The sequence below is a fragment of the Mesoplodon bidens genome (assembly GCF_964165515.1).
Source record: "Mesoplodon bidens genome assembly, chromosome: 2".
Taxonomy (NCBI): domain Eukaryota; kingdom Metazoa; phylum Chordata; class Mammalia; order Artiodactyla; family Ziphiidae; genus Mesoplodon; species Mesoplodon bidens.
In genome coordinates this window covers 1518773-1535267 of record NC_138177.1, presented here as the reverse complement: position 1 = coordinate 1535267, position 16495 = coordinate 1518773, and the positions used below count along the sequence as shown (strand labels likewise).

At 45.5% G+C, this 16495-nt stretch overlaps 1 protein-coding gene across 2 annotated transcripts; it reads left to right on the top strand.

Moving 5' to 3' along the window:
* The first annotated feature begins 54 nt into the window (after nt 1-54).
* TIMM17A (translocase of inner mitochondrial membrane 17A) lies at nt 55-12892 on the top strand. 2 transcript variants are annotated; one of them, XM_081218769.1, is made up of 6 exons: nt 55-126; nt 3113-3212; nt 3346-3409; nt 7811-7939; nt 8669-8779; nt 10907-12892. In XM_081218769.1, the coding sequence occupies exons 1-6, from the start codon at nt 101-103 to the stop codon at nt 10990-10992; spliced, it is 516 nt and encodes a 171-aa protein (XP_081074895.1). In that variant the 5' UTR covers nt 55-100; the 3' UTR covers nt 10993-12892. The 2 variants fall into 2 exon arrangements, with proteins under 2 accessions (XP_081074895.1, XP_081074894.1); XM_081218768.1 differs by having other exon boundaries at nt 8642-8779.
* The last annotated feature ends 3603 nt before the right edge of the window (nt 12893-16495 follow it).

Sequence of the window (16495 nt, the reverse complement as noted above, 5' to 3'; positions counted from 1 at the left end):
CCAATCCCCGCACACTCTAACGCCCTCCGCCTGGGATCACTTCCGCCGCCGGGCCAGGCCCCGCCCCGCTCGCCCGGCATCGCGGAGCGGCGGAGTCAAGATGGAGGAGTACGCGCGCGAGCCTTGGTGAGCCTGCCCGCTGCCCGCCGCCAGCCCCTCTGCCACTGCCCGGCCCCCGGAGCGAGGCCGCTCTCAGCCGCTCTCAGCCGCGGGCTCGGCGGCGCCGGGGGCTTTGGGCACCCTGGCGTGAACAGCCGGCTAGTCAGCGGGGCCGCGGGGCCACGCCGGGTGACCTTGCGGCAACTCGAGGGCGCCCCGGCTCGGCTGTGTGGCCCCGGACCCTGCCCGGCCCGCGGGTCGGGAGCAGCCCCTCTGCCCGCCGGCGACCTTGGGCTCGTCCTTGCGCTCGGGCTGCTCGGCCTGCGTGGGGAGGGGGCGGTGCCCGGGGAGGGTCCGCGTGGGCGCGGCGGCCGCGGTCCGGGATGGGGTTTCCCCGTGGGGGAGGGCCGGCGCGGTCGGGAAAACGAGGAGAGTAGCGTGTGTTCTCGAAAAGCCGGCGACGGGGGTCCGTTCATTCGGCATTTAGCGAGGTGGGGTGGTCTGTGCCCCGCGCTTGGTCGGTCCCAGGAATGAAAGCACAGAGGAGTCAGGCACGCACACAGTTTAAGGCTTCGGAGGTCATGAGTGAAAAATCACATCTTGATTTTTGGGTTAATCACCTGTGGTTTTTTTTTTTTTGTAAGAGCAAGAACCAAGGTGTTCTCCAGCTGTGTGAAAGGGCCCAGGGCTTTACATTCTGACCTTGCCAGCATTAGCCATGTTGCCTGCTTTGTGCTTTTTTTCTTCCCTGAAATAAGATACAGAGTGTATGTTTCAGCGCCTCCCACCTCTTTAAATTTACCTTCTCCAAAGGTAGTGGTCCCCCTTCCTGGGTTGTGCTCAGGTGTGCAGGACTCAGCATGCTCTTGTCACCTGCTCTTGGGTATGATATCGTGAAACAGGTTGGCATGAGGGGAAAATACTTGACTTTCTTGGGTTAAGGATGTTATGGGAATCATAAATTTTCATCTACTACTAAATTAGGTGGCCCCTTTGCTTTCTCATATGTCCTGAAGCAGTACAGTCAGTTGTCTGGTTGGTTTTATACTCAAAACTGCTTTGATCTTCTGGACTAGCCTGTTTCGTGAAGTCATCCGAGCTCCAACTATAAGCATCTTTCTCCTTCCTCTGCACCTGCCCCAACGCCATAGGCAGCCTGAATTCTTTCACACCTGCCACCTTTCATTTCCTGTTGTCAGGATCTTACCTGGCATCCTTAATGCCTTTTACAGTAGTTTCCTAATTGCCTTCCTTCTGTTCAGTCCTTTTTAATACATCATAGGTACTTAATCGTCCTAAATACTTTTTAATCATGTGTTTTGTTTTCAGAAGCCCTCGTCTGTAGGATGTAGTGGAAGGAATTTGGGGCCTTTGGCGTACTAGATTTTGTATTTAAATTGGGTCTACCAGTTATTACCTATATGACCTTGGGCAAGGTACTTAATCTGAGCCTCTGTTCATCTGTAAAATGGAGAGGAGACAGGAATACTCTTCTGCAAAGTTAAAAGATGAGGGAGTCTATAAGAAAGTAAGGTAGCTTCCTTGAAATCAGGTTATTTGCACTCTAAGGCACCTAAAACATAGTTGATACTTAATAAATGATAACTTTAATCTTGTGGTTAGTTATTGGTTCCCTGTTGCCCTGTATTCGTCTGGCATTTACATTTAGAGTCTGGCTTCAACCTTCCTTTTGTGTATCCGTCGCTTCCCTGCAGGAACCTTGATTTAGCCAGACTTAGTTCAGGAACTGTTTCCATCTTGCCGTTGTTTTGGACGTCCTCTCTTGGAATACTTCTGAATCCTGCTATTCTTCACTGATTTTTTAAATACTCATTTTCATTCTAACTGATTATAGGATCATTTAGGTTCGATCATTTAGAGTTAGTGACTCTCCTTTGTCTTTCCTTTTTACTTTTTTTTTTTTTTTTTTGGCTGCAGCATGCAGCTTGTGGGATCTTAGTTCCCCAACCAAGGATCGAACCCGGGCCACCACAAGTGAAAGTGCCGAGCCCTAACCACTGGACTGCCAGGGAATTCCCATTCACAGACTTTTTAATAAGCCAGATTCCTAGAATAGTGGTTCTGTTCTACTGATCAGATTACTCATGTCATTGTGCAGCATGAGTTGGGGTGCTGCATTTGGAAGCCGGGTTTACACATTTAACCTCTAATTATCAGATGTTAGAGGTTACTAATGTGTTAAGTGGATCTGATGCAAAGTTAAGTTCCAAATGCTAACTTGGACTCAGTAAACCCAAAAAGAAGTTTTAAAATTTAAATAATGTGAGCTTCCCTGGTGGCGCAGTGGTTGAGAATCCGCCTGCCAATGCAGGGGACACAGGTTTGAGCCCTGGTCTGGGAAGATCCCACATGCCACGGAGCAGCTAGGCCCGTGAGCCACAACTACTGAGCCTGCGCGTCTGGAGCCTGTGCTCCGCAACAAGAGAGGCCGCAATAGTGAGAGGCCCGCTCACCGCGATGAAGAGTGGCCCCCGCTTGCCACAACTAGAGAAAGCCCTCGTACAGAAACGAAGACCCAACACAGCCATAAATAAATAATTTTTTAAAAATTTAAATAATGTGTCTTCTTCTGCGCCTGCTGAAATTTTATTCTTTGGGTCTCAGCTTTAAATTTCGCTACAGCTGGAGAGCTTTCCTTGATCCCCAGGCAACTGGGTCACCGTTGATTATAGTGTAATTTCCTAATGCTTGTTTATTTGCTTTTCACGGTGCCTTAGAATAGATGCACTAGTAGTTGAGCGAATGAATAAAGTGCTGTGAGCAGTAGGGAGTTGAAGCCAGTTCCATTCCCCGTAGCTTAGAAGACTTGGGCTGAATAGATGTGGATCTATTTAGAATCCTTAATCTTGGTCTGTATTTTATGGGCCAGATGTTACTGGTTGCAGTGAGCCCTGCCCTGGAATCTGTTGTATATCCCTTATTAACAAAGAGGGTTTTATGGTTTATAAATGAGAAATACGCTCATTTTTTTTTTCCTCTTTCCTGTTCTTAGCCCCTGGCGCATTGTGGACGACTGTGGTGGGGCCTTTACGATGGGAACCATAGGTGGTGGGATCTTTCAAGCCATCAAAGGTTTTCGCAATTCTCCGGTGGTAAGTGGGTGGATGGTCTCATATCATCGTTGCTTGAGACCCGTTTGCTAATGTCACTTGGGCCCCATCAGTGGATTGGAAATGTGTTATGCTCCTAATGTATTTTTGGTTGCTTCCTTTTGTTTTCTTATAGGGAGTAAACCACAGACTACGAGGGAGTCTGACAGCTGTTAGAACCAGGGCTCCACAGTTGGGAGGTAAGCAGAGTGCTTCCATTTGTACTTCAGATGGTTTTTTCCCTGTTTTTTTTTTTTGGCGGTACACGGGCCTCTCACTGTTGTGGCCTCTCCCGTTGCGGAGCACAGGCTCCGGACGCGCAGGCTCAGCGGCCATGGCTCACAGGCGCAGCCGCTCCGCGGCATGTGGGATCTTCCCGGACTGGGGCACAAACCCATGTCCCCTGCATCAGCAGGCGGACTCTCTACCACTGCGCCACCAGGGAGGCCCTTCCCTGTTTTTTTGAAGGTGAAATTCTGGGGGTTTTTCTTCTTTTTTAGATTATACCAGTTAGTGATTTTAGTTTGGTCTAAATAACAGCTTGTCACAAGTTAGTATCTATGCAAATTCTTGATTTATGATTTATTTGGCAAGTTAACTTGAATTGTTGCATCCATTTGAAAATCTGTCCTTCAAAAGCTCAGTGGGGTTTTGTTTTTGCCTGGTTTCACTTGATTTTCCCCTCTTATCCAGACAGTGTGTCTACAGCTTAGGTTTGTGAGGGTCAGGAGTGATAGCTTCTGGCTTAGCATGAAACTGAAGAGGATGTGAACGGAAGGATCAGGGTGTGTGAGAGGGGTTGATGGAACTGATGGGACTCCCTCCAGGCTTAGCTTTTGGACATTGTGCCGAGGTCAGTGCAAAGGTGGAGAACGATTCTGTCCATCACACTCTTTAAGCTTGGTAATTCAGAAGCTGGGAGAAGAGAGAATAAGAAATCTCGGAGCTTATGTTTGCTTGCAAAGGTACAGTCAGGCTGAAGAGACCACGTATAACACATGAAATGGACTTAGCACTTTCAGTCGTTGCTTAGTGATTTTGTGCATCAGAAGAAATAATCTTCTCTTTGTTTTTATAGCATTTGTTTTCTTTAGAAGATAGTAGCCAATGTCTGTTGTTTATTGAGTGCCTGCCATGTGCCAGGCACTCCAGGTGTTTTACAGGATTATTTTATTTAGTCCTCACAGCAACATAGGAGGTGAGTACTATTATCTCCATTTTCCAGATGAGGAAATTGAGGCTCCGAGAGTTGAAATGATGGTGTATCTGTTTCCTGTTTTCTCCCTGTAATAATTGTACACCCTGGAAAGTAAACAGTGACTAATTTTCCTTTGTTTTAATGGTTACCGTGTTGTTTAAGAGTGATAAGTAGTAAAAAAAAAAAAAAAAAAAGAAAAAAGTACACACCAAACCCTGAACCTTCGATAAATGCAGAAGTCATACAGGTTTTAACAGGTTTCTTGAGAGGCTGTTTCTATCACATGCATTTTCAGTGAATAAAAAAAACAATCAGGTAACTGTCACAGTCAAGAAGAGCCTAAGGAGGTATGACTACTAAACGTTATGAGGGGTCCTGGAACAGAAGAAGGACATAAAAACTCAGGAAATCTGAATTAAGTATGGACGTCAGTTCATAATATGTCAGTATTGGGTTGCTGTGACAAACGCACGGTGCTGATGTTAGATCCTGGGGAAACTGGGTGTGGGGTACGTGGGAGCTGTACCATCTTCACAGCTTTGCTGTGACTCTGAAACTAGTCTAAGAATAAAGGTTTGGTTAAAAAACAATCAGGGTGAAATAGAGGAAGAGTATGTTGTGATGTGAGTGAATTGGGATCAGCCTTTTTAAGGAAACTACTGAGGAATCTTTATGGAGTCTTGAATTTTAAAAGTACTGGGATGGCACTTCCAGTTTAATTCAGTGAGCATTTACTGAGCTCTTCCAGTTAAGCTCCTGGGAAAAAGGCAGTGTGGGAAAGTCATAGTTGTGTCCTGAAAGGTCTTGTATTTTCATAGTGGAAATGAGACATGCTTTTGATGTGTCCCCATTATGCTTCCAGCCCTTCCTTGCATTTTGGAACAAGGTGTTCCAGGCTCATCTTGTACTTTCCCTGACTGAGTGTGGAGTCAGCCGTCCCCAAGGAGCCGTGCTTCCTTCTAGTTGAGAATGGTACTTAGAAGCCAAAATCTGGGCACTAAGTGTATCATTGCTGTGGGGCATTGCTGTTCCCAGGCCTTCTTAGGAATGTACTGTATATATATGAACACATACGAACCATGTACACATACACACACAAGTTTATATCTATGTTTCTCTATATCTATACGTATTAGGAATCATGGGTTCACACTGATACCTCTAACTCCAGTCCAGCCCCACAGGTTCATTCTTCTTTCTCTTTTCACATAAATACTTTCCTCCTTGCCTGACTTGGGCTAGGGCACCCCGTAACAGGCCCCCCTTCCACATGGGCACGCTGATCTCCATGCTTGGGAGTGTCCTTCCTGCGGACACTTCCTCGCCCTGCTCTGGCTGTGGCTGCCACACGGGGCCAGACTTTTGTGTGGACTCAGTCTCCACTCTCATCAGCCACCATAGCTTACTCTGGCAGTCATTCTTGGGGTGGGGAGATATCAGACCCTTGGGAGGGAGTGGGAGAGCCTTGTTTGAGGAATTTGGTGAGACAATTCTAATATACCTGGACATATCTCTCTCCCAGGGCACAGAGCCACTGAGTTAGGACGGACTGTTTCATCTGTATGTAGCATGTGGTATTTAGTGTTGGACCGAAAATGAGGAGGCTCATGCATAGTTTATTATTATTTTTAAAACATATTTATTTGGCTCCTCCAGGTCTCAGTTGCGGCACATGGGATCTTCGTTATGGCACGCAGGATCTTTTTAGTTGTGGCATGCGGGATCTTTTTTTTACTTTTTATTTTATTTTTTTAAATTTATTTATTTATTTTGGGCTGTGTTGGGTCTTCGTTTCTGAGTGAGGGCTTTCTCTAGTTGTGGCAAGCGGGGGCCACTCTTCATCACGGTGCGTGGGCCTCTCACTATCGTGGCCTCTCTTGTTGCGGAGCACAGGCTCCAGACGCTCAGGCTCAGTAGTTGTGGCTCATGGGCCTAGTTGCTCCACGGCATGTGGGATCCTCCCAAACCAGGGCTCGAACCTGTGTCCCCTGCATTAGCAGGCAGATTCTCAGCCACTGCGCCACCAGGGGAGCCCGGGATCTTTTTTTTAGTTGCAGCACGCGGGATCTTTGTTGCCACATGCTGGATCTTTAGTTGTGGCATGTGGGCTCTTTTAGTTACATGTGGGATCTTTAGTTGCGACACGTGGGATCTTTAGTTGCGGCATGCGGGATCTTTTTTGTTGCAGCATGTGGGATCTTTTTTTTAGTTGTGGCACGCGGGATCTTTGTTGCCATTATGTGGGATCTTTAGTTGCAGCATGTGTGCGGGATCTAGTCCCCTGACCAGGGATCAAACCTGCGCCCCCTGCATTGGGAGCGTGGAGTCTTAACCACTGGACCCCCAGGGAAGTCCCTCATGCATACTTTAACTGGTTGTATCTGCTGGATTTAACTCACAGGGTGAGCTCTGGGGAAGGGTGCTGGTGATGGTCTGGTTCACACAGTTGGCAGAACCCAGTTTATTGTCCTTATTAATACACCCCTGCTTCTGTGAGGTTTCAGAGGGTGAAGGATAACCTGACAAGGGCTCCTCAGTGCAGTTTTTCTTCTTTCTTTAATCTTAATGTAAGAACTCTTCATAGAGTGTAAGTCACGTGTATTCATTTTAGAAGATTTGGAAAATAAAAGCACAAAGCAGTGAAGTCGTCTGTTATCATCTGTCACCCAGAGATGCTGACAATTAAAATCTTGGTGTTGCCTTTCTATGTTTTGTGTGTACTTATACACGTGTATGTGTGGGTGTTTGTTTTTTATTTTACAGGATAGTCACTGTGTTTAGGAAGAGTTTAAAGTGCAAAGTAATCTGATTTAGGGTTGCTTTTAGTTTCATGCTTGAGGAATAAAGAATAGAAATGAGAGAGGAAAGGTAATTCCCATTCCCTCGAGGTTCCATAATTCAAACTGTTTGTATCACCCTTTTGCCCTTTATGTGTATTGGCTTAGCGCCTGTAGTACATCCCCAAATAGCCCGGTTTCTTTTGTGTTCACATCAGTGATTTTCGCAGAGCAGGTGCTCAGTGGCACTGACTGAAGAAAAGAAAAATAGAGGTAAGGTGAAGCTTTAGTAAAAGAAAAGCAGGAAGGAGGACACTTTTTAAACAGATACACACTCTTCTGAAAGGGGGTTTGACTGGGTTTAGCCCAACTCTTTTAGGCCTGGCTTATTTCTTTTAGGCTTTGGGCCATTGCTGATTTCCCTGCTGATGTAATACAAACCAAGCTTTATTAAAAAGATAAGTATTCTGACTCCTCTTCGGTGCTTATTCAAACTTGTTTGCATGTGTTTGTGAGAGTTTTAAGAATATAGTGAGTGTTGTTATTTAAGCTTGTTTTTGACTATTACATTTAAAGACTAAAATATAAAAAATGAAATTTATTTGTTTTGTTTTTAAATAAAACAGGTAGCTTTGCTGTTTGGGGAGGTCTGTTTTCCATGATTGACTGCAGTATGGTTCAAGTCAGAGGGAAAGAAGATCCCTGGAACTCCATCACGAGTGGTGCCTTAACAGGAGCCATCCTGGCAGCAAGAAGTAAGCAGTCATAGACACACACATTGCAACCAGCCTCTGCCCGAGTTTAGGGACGTCTGTAATAGATAAACTGAGCATTGGGTAACTTGGTATAGTGTGAGGGTATATGGTGTTTTGGGGGGAAGAGTAAAAGGACATCTTAACTTGGAGTGTTGAGAACGAGAGAGCCTGGGGCTCTAACCGGTAACCACCGTGGTTAAGAGCAGTTCAAGTTCTGGTTCTGCCACTTACAGCTGTGTGACTGGGCGGTTTCTCTCCTCAGCCTCTGGAATTAGTCACTGTACCTGTCACACAGCACTGTTGTGAGTGAAGAGCTTAGATCCACCTTCTGGTCTTCGGGACACAGAGCGACCTAGAGTTCCTCTGGGCGTGGTGGGTGGGCCCAGGAGTCAGCACCCTCTTCTGTGAAGGGCCAGGTAGTAAATGTGTGGGCCTCGTGGGTTGTGAGGGCTTCCGTCACTTGTCCTCAGCTCTGCTGTCATGAGCGCAGCCTAGACAATACGTGAATGGACGCGCATGCTGTCCCAGTACAACTTTATTTACACGAGCAGGCCGTGGGCTGGATTTGACCTGCGGGCCACAGTTTGCTGACCCCGGTCTCGGTCAGCGAGAAAGGGTGTTTGGGAACGGGGGGTAGCATGGAGCCCTATGGACAGGTCTTTGCTTTATGGTATCTTACATTAACCTGGATTTCTGTTAAAGTAATCTCTCTGTTCTCAACGTGCTCAGACGGACCGGTGGCCATGGTCGGGTCAGCCGCGATGGGTGGCATTCTGCTAGCCCTCATCGAAGGAGCTGGTATCTTGTTGACAAGGTTCGCCTCTGCCCAGTTTCCCAACGGTGAGTCGTCTTTCTGCCTAACAACACAGCTCAGACGTTTGACATGGGTTCCCAACGTCTGCTAAAATGTGGTGGTTTGACATCTCTGCATCACATGTGAATACGCCGTGCTTCGTGAGGGTTCTGGTAATAGGCCACGGCTCTGCACGGCTGTGGGTGCAGTTAATTGTGTTTAATCTCAGTCACAGAATGCTTTGGCTAGACAACTTGCTGTCGCTCTTTCCTTAGAGTTCTTAGGTTTTATCAGTGCTCACTTGTTCATTCTAAGAAATTGCCGATCATTTCAGCGGTGCGGGAAGAAAGGTCCCTGCAGACGTGGAGCAATGATGGCCGTCAGTCGCCAACTTATTACTGCCTGTGTGTGGGGCAGCGCTGTAGCTGCCGGGGGCAGTGGGAGTGTCAGGCTGACATGCTCACAGATAAGTGAGGTCAGCTGGTTGTGCTGCTTCCTTGAAGAAAGTGAAGTAGCGGGAGAAGGTGACCCGTGGGTGGGAGGTCACTTAGGGCTGGAAGGAGAGTTCTTCTGAGACACTGGTGATGTAATGCGTTGCTCCTCTTGCTGGTGCAGGGAAGGTGAGATGGTGGGTGGTTAGTGGTCCACAGGTGATCACGACGTGGCCAGGGAATGTCTGCTCCGCGGCCAGTGTGTGCAGATCCTTGTAACTTAGAAAACGGGAGGTGTCTAAATGGGACTATTTCTTGGCATTGGAAGGGAGCAGAAGGACACCGAGGATCATTGCGGGGAAGAGCTGACCTGGCGTCTGGGGAAGGAAATACGCACAACCGTGAGACTGGTTGGAAGTTATTTTTGGAGCTTGGAAAGGATTCGGCATAGAGTTAGGGACAGGTCACAGCTCCCAATTCTATTTGATTTCCCTGAGGCACCAGGCGAGGGATTCGGTGTCTTGGCGCGGTTCTGAGGCCTGCTCCCCGTGGCCAGTGGATGACCCGGGTGGCTCCTGGGCCCTCGGTCCTCGCTTCTGCTTTCAATCATCATTTCTCACTGAATACTCTGTCGTGATGGCCACTTTCTTAATTTGCTTTTTAGTTTAGCACTTTAGTGTGAAAGACTTCATATAAGTTGTGAGAAAAGTTCCATGTTTGCAGAAATTCAGAAATTGATAGAACCGTAACTCAGTCACACTGTCTTGTAGGGTTTAGCCTTGTTTGCTTGGGTTTAGGCTTCTTTCCTCAGAAGGAGTTCTCTAAAAGAAGTGCTTTTTATTTTAGACAGGAAGAGTGTTTCTGAAAGGCTATGCGGGGGCAAAAATCTTCGAAAAGTTAATCATATTTTTCCAGTTAACTTACATGAAAGAGTTCTTAAAACAGAAAGATGAGATAAAACTGTATCGAAACGGTAACAATGGTTATTTTTGGTTTATCTTTTTCACCCAGTGTCTTCTCCAGCTTTCTGTAATGAACAGATATTTTTAGAATATTAAAAGAAATCACTGGAGTAAAGTGCTGGAAAGAAAGCCCTCTTTACCACTGTCCTCTTTCTCTCTTCCAGATGTTTTTTAGTCTGCCTCAGTTTCCCTAAAAAAAAAGAGAAGTGCTTATTCCCACTAAAGTCTTTTTAAAGAGCCACATTTTTTTCTTAGGTCACAGGCCGTCCCATCCTTTGAAAGCAAATACTACAACACTTAGTTCTGTGCAAGCTAGGGGATGGCGGTGTCTTCCCATTTCAGGACCCATTCCTTACTTAGTTGTATAAATTGTGTTACTGAGTTCTCTTGAAACATGACTAAGGTACTTAAACTTTGTGAAAATAATTTTAAATAGCTACTGAAAAATACATCAGGAGGTGTGAGAGGTTCATCCAGTCCTGATATGGCAGCTTGTTCAGCAGTTGCTTTAAAACTGGCATGTTGTTTCTTGCTGTAATTACTCCATCTGACTTCGCTGGTGTAGCGTTTGAGAGCTGCTCAGTCTGGAGCAGGAGGGCCGCCGGCTGCCGTACGTTAACACGGCGCTCCCGTGGGAATCGGGCAGCTCGACAAAGAAATTCAGGTTACAGCTCTGAGGTAGCACTTTGTTTTCTGAGTTGACTGATTTGCTCTTTACAGAGACTTGTCCCTTTAAATTACATAATGTTCAGGTGGTGTTTAAATTCCCTCTTAATTGCAGGTCCTCCGTTTGCTGAAGACCCCTCCCAGTTGCCTTCAGCCCAGTTACCATCCTCACCTTTCGGGGACTATCAACAATACCAGTAGGACCTCTCTCCCAGGACTTCTTTAACAGAATGAGCTGCGGTTCAAGGAAGGATTTCAGAAGATCAAATTCAGTCTGTTTTTAAAACTGTAGGTGGGACAACTATGGCCAAATAGGCTGTGAAGAGACATTTAGCACATTTTTCTATTTAAAGGAATGTGGGGGGCGGGGGAGGGTCTTAAAAGATAATACATTTATTTATTCACACTTGGATTGCGTTTGTGATCAAAATGTCTGAAATCTTTAGAAGGAAAAACAGTAAGTGCTTGGAAGATGAAGGACCAATGGCAAACAGCAACGAAGCATGACCAGCATTTCCTCGGGGACCTCTCTGCCTGGTTTTGTTCTGTTAGTGAAACAATAAAAAACGCCAGGAGATTGCTCTTTCTGTTAAGATAAGTTGCAGAGTTCTACTTTTCATCCTTGAATTCAAATAATGCAGAGTGCATTGAAAGTTGCACGTGGTACAGTCACCAAGGATTGGTCCACAGCAAACACTTCCGGGCTGGAAGGCTGCGGGAAAGTGCTTAGCCTTCTCCTTGCAAGTAAAAAAATAGGCCACGTCTTGGTTTTGAGGGTGTCGGATACAAAACTCTCTTCACCTCTGAGGCTACTGTGTCTTGATTCTTGATCATCAGAAAAGCTTCCTTCTGGTGTACCCAGTGCTGTATGAGAAGGTGCCTGGAGGGCATAATAGCCCTGGAAAAGCTTGGTGTTTATGGGGTGCTGGAAAGTAAAATGCATGCTATTTTTAATGTGTTGCAAGTCCCCTGAAGCTGATCTTCGTGGAGGGTGTGTTCTGGGGTCTGGCCGGGCCTGTAAAATGGATTAGCATTTCAGAGTAGGCCTTTTTACTGGCTGTGGTGGAGATGCCGTGCGGCCTTACAGGAGGCAGGCTGTTACTCCCCATTTGCCCGCCTCTGTGTGAAACGGAGAGCAAATCCGTGTGGGCGTGGTGAGCACACGCGTATTTTGGCCCAATGCCACGTGCATAGTAAGGATTTAATTTACTGGTGCTGGTTTGATCTTTCTTTGTGTGGTAAAATATACAGGAAATCATATTTATCATTTTAACCATTTGTAAGTGTGCAGTTCAGCGGAATTTAAGTACAGTGTAACAGTCACCATTGTGTATCCCAAAACTTCCTCATCGTCACCGACAGAAACTCCCCATCCCACCTTCCCCCAGCTCCTGGTAACCACAGGTCTGCTTGCTGTCTCTGAGTTTGCCTATTCTGGGTACCTCGTATAAGTGGAACCGTACGATACTCGTCCTTCTGTGTCGCTCTTACTTCATGGAGCATCGTGTTTTAAGGTCCCTCTGTGGTGCAGCATAAACCAGCACTTCGTGCCTTTCGATGGCTGAGTAATATTGCACGGTGTGCAGAGATCACAGTTTATTTCTCCGTCCATCCATTGATGGACACTCGGGCTGTTTACACCGTATGACTCTTGTGAATAACATGGGCATACAAATGTCTGAGTCCCTGCTTTCAGTTACTTTGGGAGTAGACCTAGGGGTGGCGTTGCTGGGGCATGCGGTAGTTGTGTTTAACTTTTGGAAGAAGCACCAAACTTTTCCACAGCGCTGCACCATTTGACATTTCCAGCAGCAGTGCACGAAGGTTCCCACTTTTCCACATCCTTGCCAACACTTTTATTTTCCTTTAAATAAAAACATTATAGCCAGCCTAGTATGTGTGACGTATCTCATTGTGGTTCTGATTTGTGTTCTCCTGGTAACAAACGGACTGCGCTTATTGGCCATTTGTGAGTACTTGGGATTTCTCTTTCAGTCTGTAGCCCTTTTGACTTCCAGGAGTGAACGTAAGGAGATGTTATCAGAACAGTTCAAAGCTGAGGGCATGTTGAATCGCAGATAAAATGCTTTACGTTTCTTAAGGTCTCCTGAACTTCTCTTAAATGGCGTATTGGTGTGGAAAGTAAGTTTCTTTCTTGTGAATTCGGAGTCTCTGACGGGTGTGTGTATGTGATGCTGGCGTGTTTTTGCCATTTTATTGGTTAACTCAGCATATCTGAAGCAATCCTTGGCTACAGGTGAATTTTCTGGGACGAGGGGTGGGGGGGAAGAGAAGAAGCTTGAAAAAGATGGAAAGCCAGTTCTTTTTGAAGAACTTGACATTTAATTCCACAATATGTGGGACGGCAGGTAGAAACCCCGAAAACCTTTCCAGTTGTTTCCCTGCTTCTTGCCCCTCTCCTCCTTGGTGGATGCCCCCTTCCTCTGTCCCGCACTTAGGAGAGCTGCTGCTCCCGGGGAAAGCCTGGCTGCCCACCTACCTGCTGGGGCTTGGCCTGAGCCGAGTGGCTCCGTCTCCGTTATGTGTCTAGTGTGGAGATGGGGGGCCGGTGAGGAGAGGGAAAGGGGAAAGCAAACTTCATGCCTCTGATTTTCTACTGGAAGCCTCGTGCCATCTGCGTTTCCGGGCACAGGTGTTTCATAACCGCCCAAGAACGTCCTCGTGTGCTGTGTCCTCTGCCTTCCCCCGTTTGTCCAGTGGGCTGGCTCCTGGTGGTCTGGGGACCAGCTCAAGCGCCCCTGCAGGTTCCCGTCCCCTCTCCGTGTCCTGTTGTCACTGCACAGCAGGAGGAGATGCTGAGCCGTTTGTTTTGTTTTCTCTCCTCTCCCCCACCTTCTTCCCCAACATTTTTTCAATGAAAATATCAAACCTGTAAAGTTGAGGTTCACAGTGAACATACATATACCCATCACCTAGATTCTATGATTAACTTTACAATACTTTACCATTGTGTACCTGTTCACATACCACCTGTTTCCTAATAAAATAGAAATTTATGAAATCCATTGATAAGCTTTATAAGATGTGATTTTAAAAAAATTTTTATTGGAGTATAGTTGATTTACAATGTGTTAGTTTCAGGTGTGCAGTAAAATGAATCAGTTATACATTGATTTTTTTTTTAAGTTCAGCAAATACTAGAAACCAGGTAGTTTAGATTCTAATAAATATCTTAAAATACCTATTTGAAATGTTTAATACATATTCTAAAACTAATTTTGGTGTACAAGAACCCAGAATAAAAGGTAAAATCACGAAAATGGTTTTAATTACCAAGATAAATGCAGAAACAAGCAGACAGGAAGGAATTTTTCCCTAGGTCTTTTTCTGGAATAATGGAGTGGTTTCCTCAGTTTCAAGGTTGAAATGCTTATCAGAAAGATCCCATCTGCTTCTCCCTTTTTCCCTTATCTGAACACTTTGTGTGAAATGGGCCTGAAATAGTGAATTTCTGAGTCAGGGTTGGAACACGTGGGTTACAGCTGCATCTGTTGAAAGCCCATCTGCTTTCTTGGATGCAATGTCTGCAGATTGTGACGGCGTGGTCACAGCGCCACCCTGTGGTGCATTAGTGTTAGAACACACGATACTTTGCTGCCGGTTTTGCTTTGTAGAGTACAGTTGTCTTTTAGAGCAAACGTCAGCCACCGAAGGCTCAGGGGCCACATTTACCTTGCTGCCTCTGTTTGTAAGGCCTGTGAGTGAAGAGTGGATTTAAAATGTTTCTAATGGTGGGGAAAAAAATCGAAAGAAGAAAAACGTTTCATGGCACATGGAAAGGACACGAAATGAAGAGTTTGGTGTCCATAAAGACAGTTCTATTGGTGCACAGCCATACCAAGTCTTCACGTTTTATGAGCGACTGCCCTCATACGACACAGCAGAGTTAAGCGGCCACGTCAGAGACCTCAGGGCACACGACTCCTGAGATGTTTGCCCTTTAGAGAAAAAAAATTGCTGACCTCTGTTTTAGAGCAATTAAAAATAAAAAGATTTATTTTATCTAACTGATTCCACTTCTAGCGCTCCTTTTCTTTGTGTGGACCCAAGTTCCTCTCTGGTATCATAGTCCTTCCGTCTCAAGAGCGTCCTCTAACATCTCTTATAGGGTAGGATTATATGGGTGGATCCAGATGGATGCCTAGGGATATAGTGGGTGGCATTATGGGAGAGGAGCTTTTATAAAAAGCTCCTTATGCCCTGAGCTTTTATAGTGGGCAGTAGCATTCCTGCTTTTGCCTCTGAGGGAGACATTACCTTTATTATACTAGATAGCGTGACTTCCCTTTGCTCCAAAGCAAGACCCTGTCTCTGTCTTGGAAGGGTGTAAGCCAGTTTACCAGCCTTACCACTGTGGACGTTTAGGGCTGGATAATCAGTTGTGGGGACCTGTCCTGTGCAATGTAGGATGTAGGATCCCTGGCCTCTGCCCACTGGATGCCAGCAGCACCTCCTCTCCCAGTTGTAACCACCAAATGTGTCTTTAGATGTTGTCAAATATCTCCTAGTGGGCAAAACCGGCCCTGGTTGAGAACCATTATGATAAGCAGACTCACCCTTTGTTCCAGAGGAAGTCACCATCTGTCTTTCAGAGTGGCTCTCTATACAAGCATCCTCGACCAGATGGTCCAGAACAAAGGACACTCAGCGGCTCATTTTTGCAATATGTGCAGAAGCGCACGTGATCCGTAGAATTGGCTCCCAACGCTGGTTTTAACTTAATTGCATTGTGGTTAAAGGAATGTTGTTCTGTGTGCCATCGATTCTTGTATTTGTTGGGAGTTTTTCATGGCCTATCTATGGTTAGTTTTGTGTGTTTTCTCTAATAGGTGCAAAGTTTGGTGTGTGTTGATTAGGTCAAGATGGTGACATTTTTGTACAGATCTTATATGTCTGTATGACTTTTGTCTGTGTGATCTGTTAATTACTGGGAGAGGTACGTAAACCTCTCTGTTGGCGGATTTGCCCATTTCCCTTGTAATTCTGTTACCTTCTACTTTCTATAGTTTGAGGCTGTGCTGTTAGGTACGTCCCCAATATGTGAGCTAGAACTGACGAGTAGTCTACATCTGGGTATTTATGAGCTCTGCTTCTTCCAGCCTGGGGTAAGTACTCTCCTGCCCAGCTCATTTCCTTTTTTTCCTTGATTTTTAAAAATCATACTACATATTTTCCCATTTGTTGGCTTGTGAGTTATATTCATTTTACATTCCTTAAGTGATTTTCTTTAAAATCTTAAAACACATACCTAAGAAAAAAATCTCACATTTATCCCTCTCCCTCTCCTCCTGATAATCCAAGGAGTTTAGAATGCTTCGACTTCAATCACCCCCTCTTCTTATATACATTTAGTCTAATATTTTCATTTTATTCTGATTCCCTCATGCAAACATTATTAATATATATTTATTATTGTTGCTTTATACAGTGTTTAAATTTTCCCACTTTTTTTGCTCACCATTCCTTTTTTCATCTCATTTTCCTTCTTGAAGTAATTCCTTTAGAAGTTCTTTAGTAGGAGTCTATTGATGGTGAACACTGAATTTTTGTCATCAAAAAATTTATCTGCCTTCATTCTTGGATGATAGTTTAGTTGGGTATACAGTTCTAAGTTGACAGGCTTTTTTCCCTCAGTGTTTTGAAGATAATGCCTTCTGGCCTCTTGTTGCTAATGAGAGGTCTG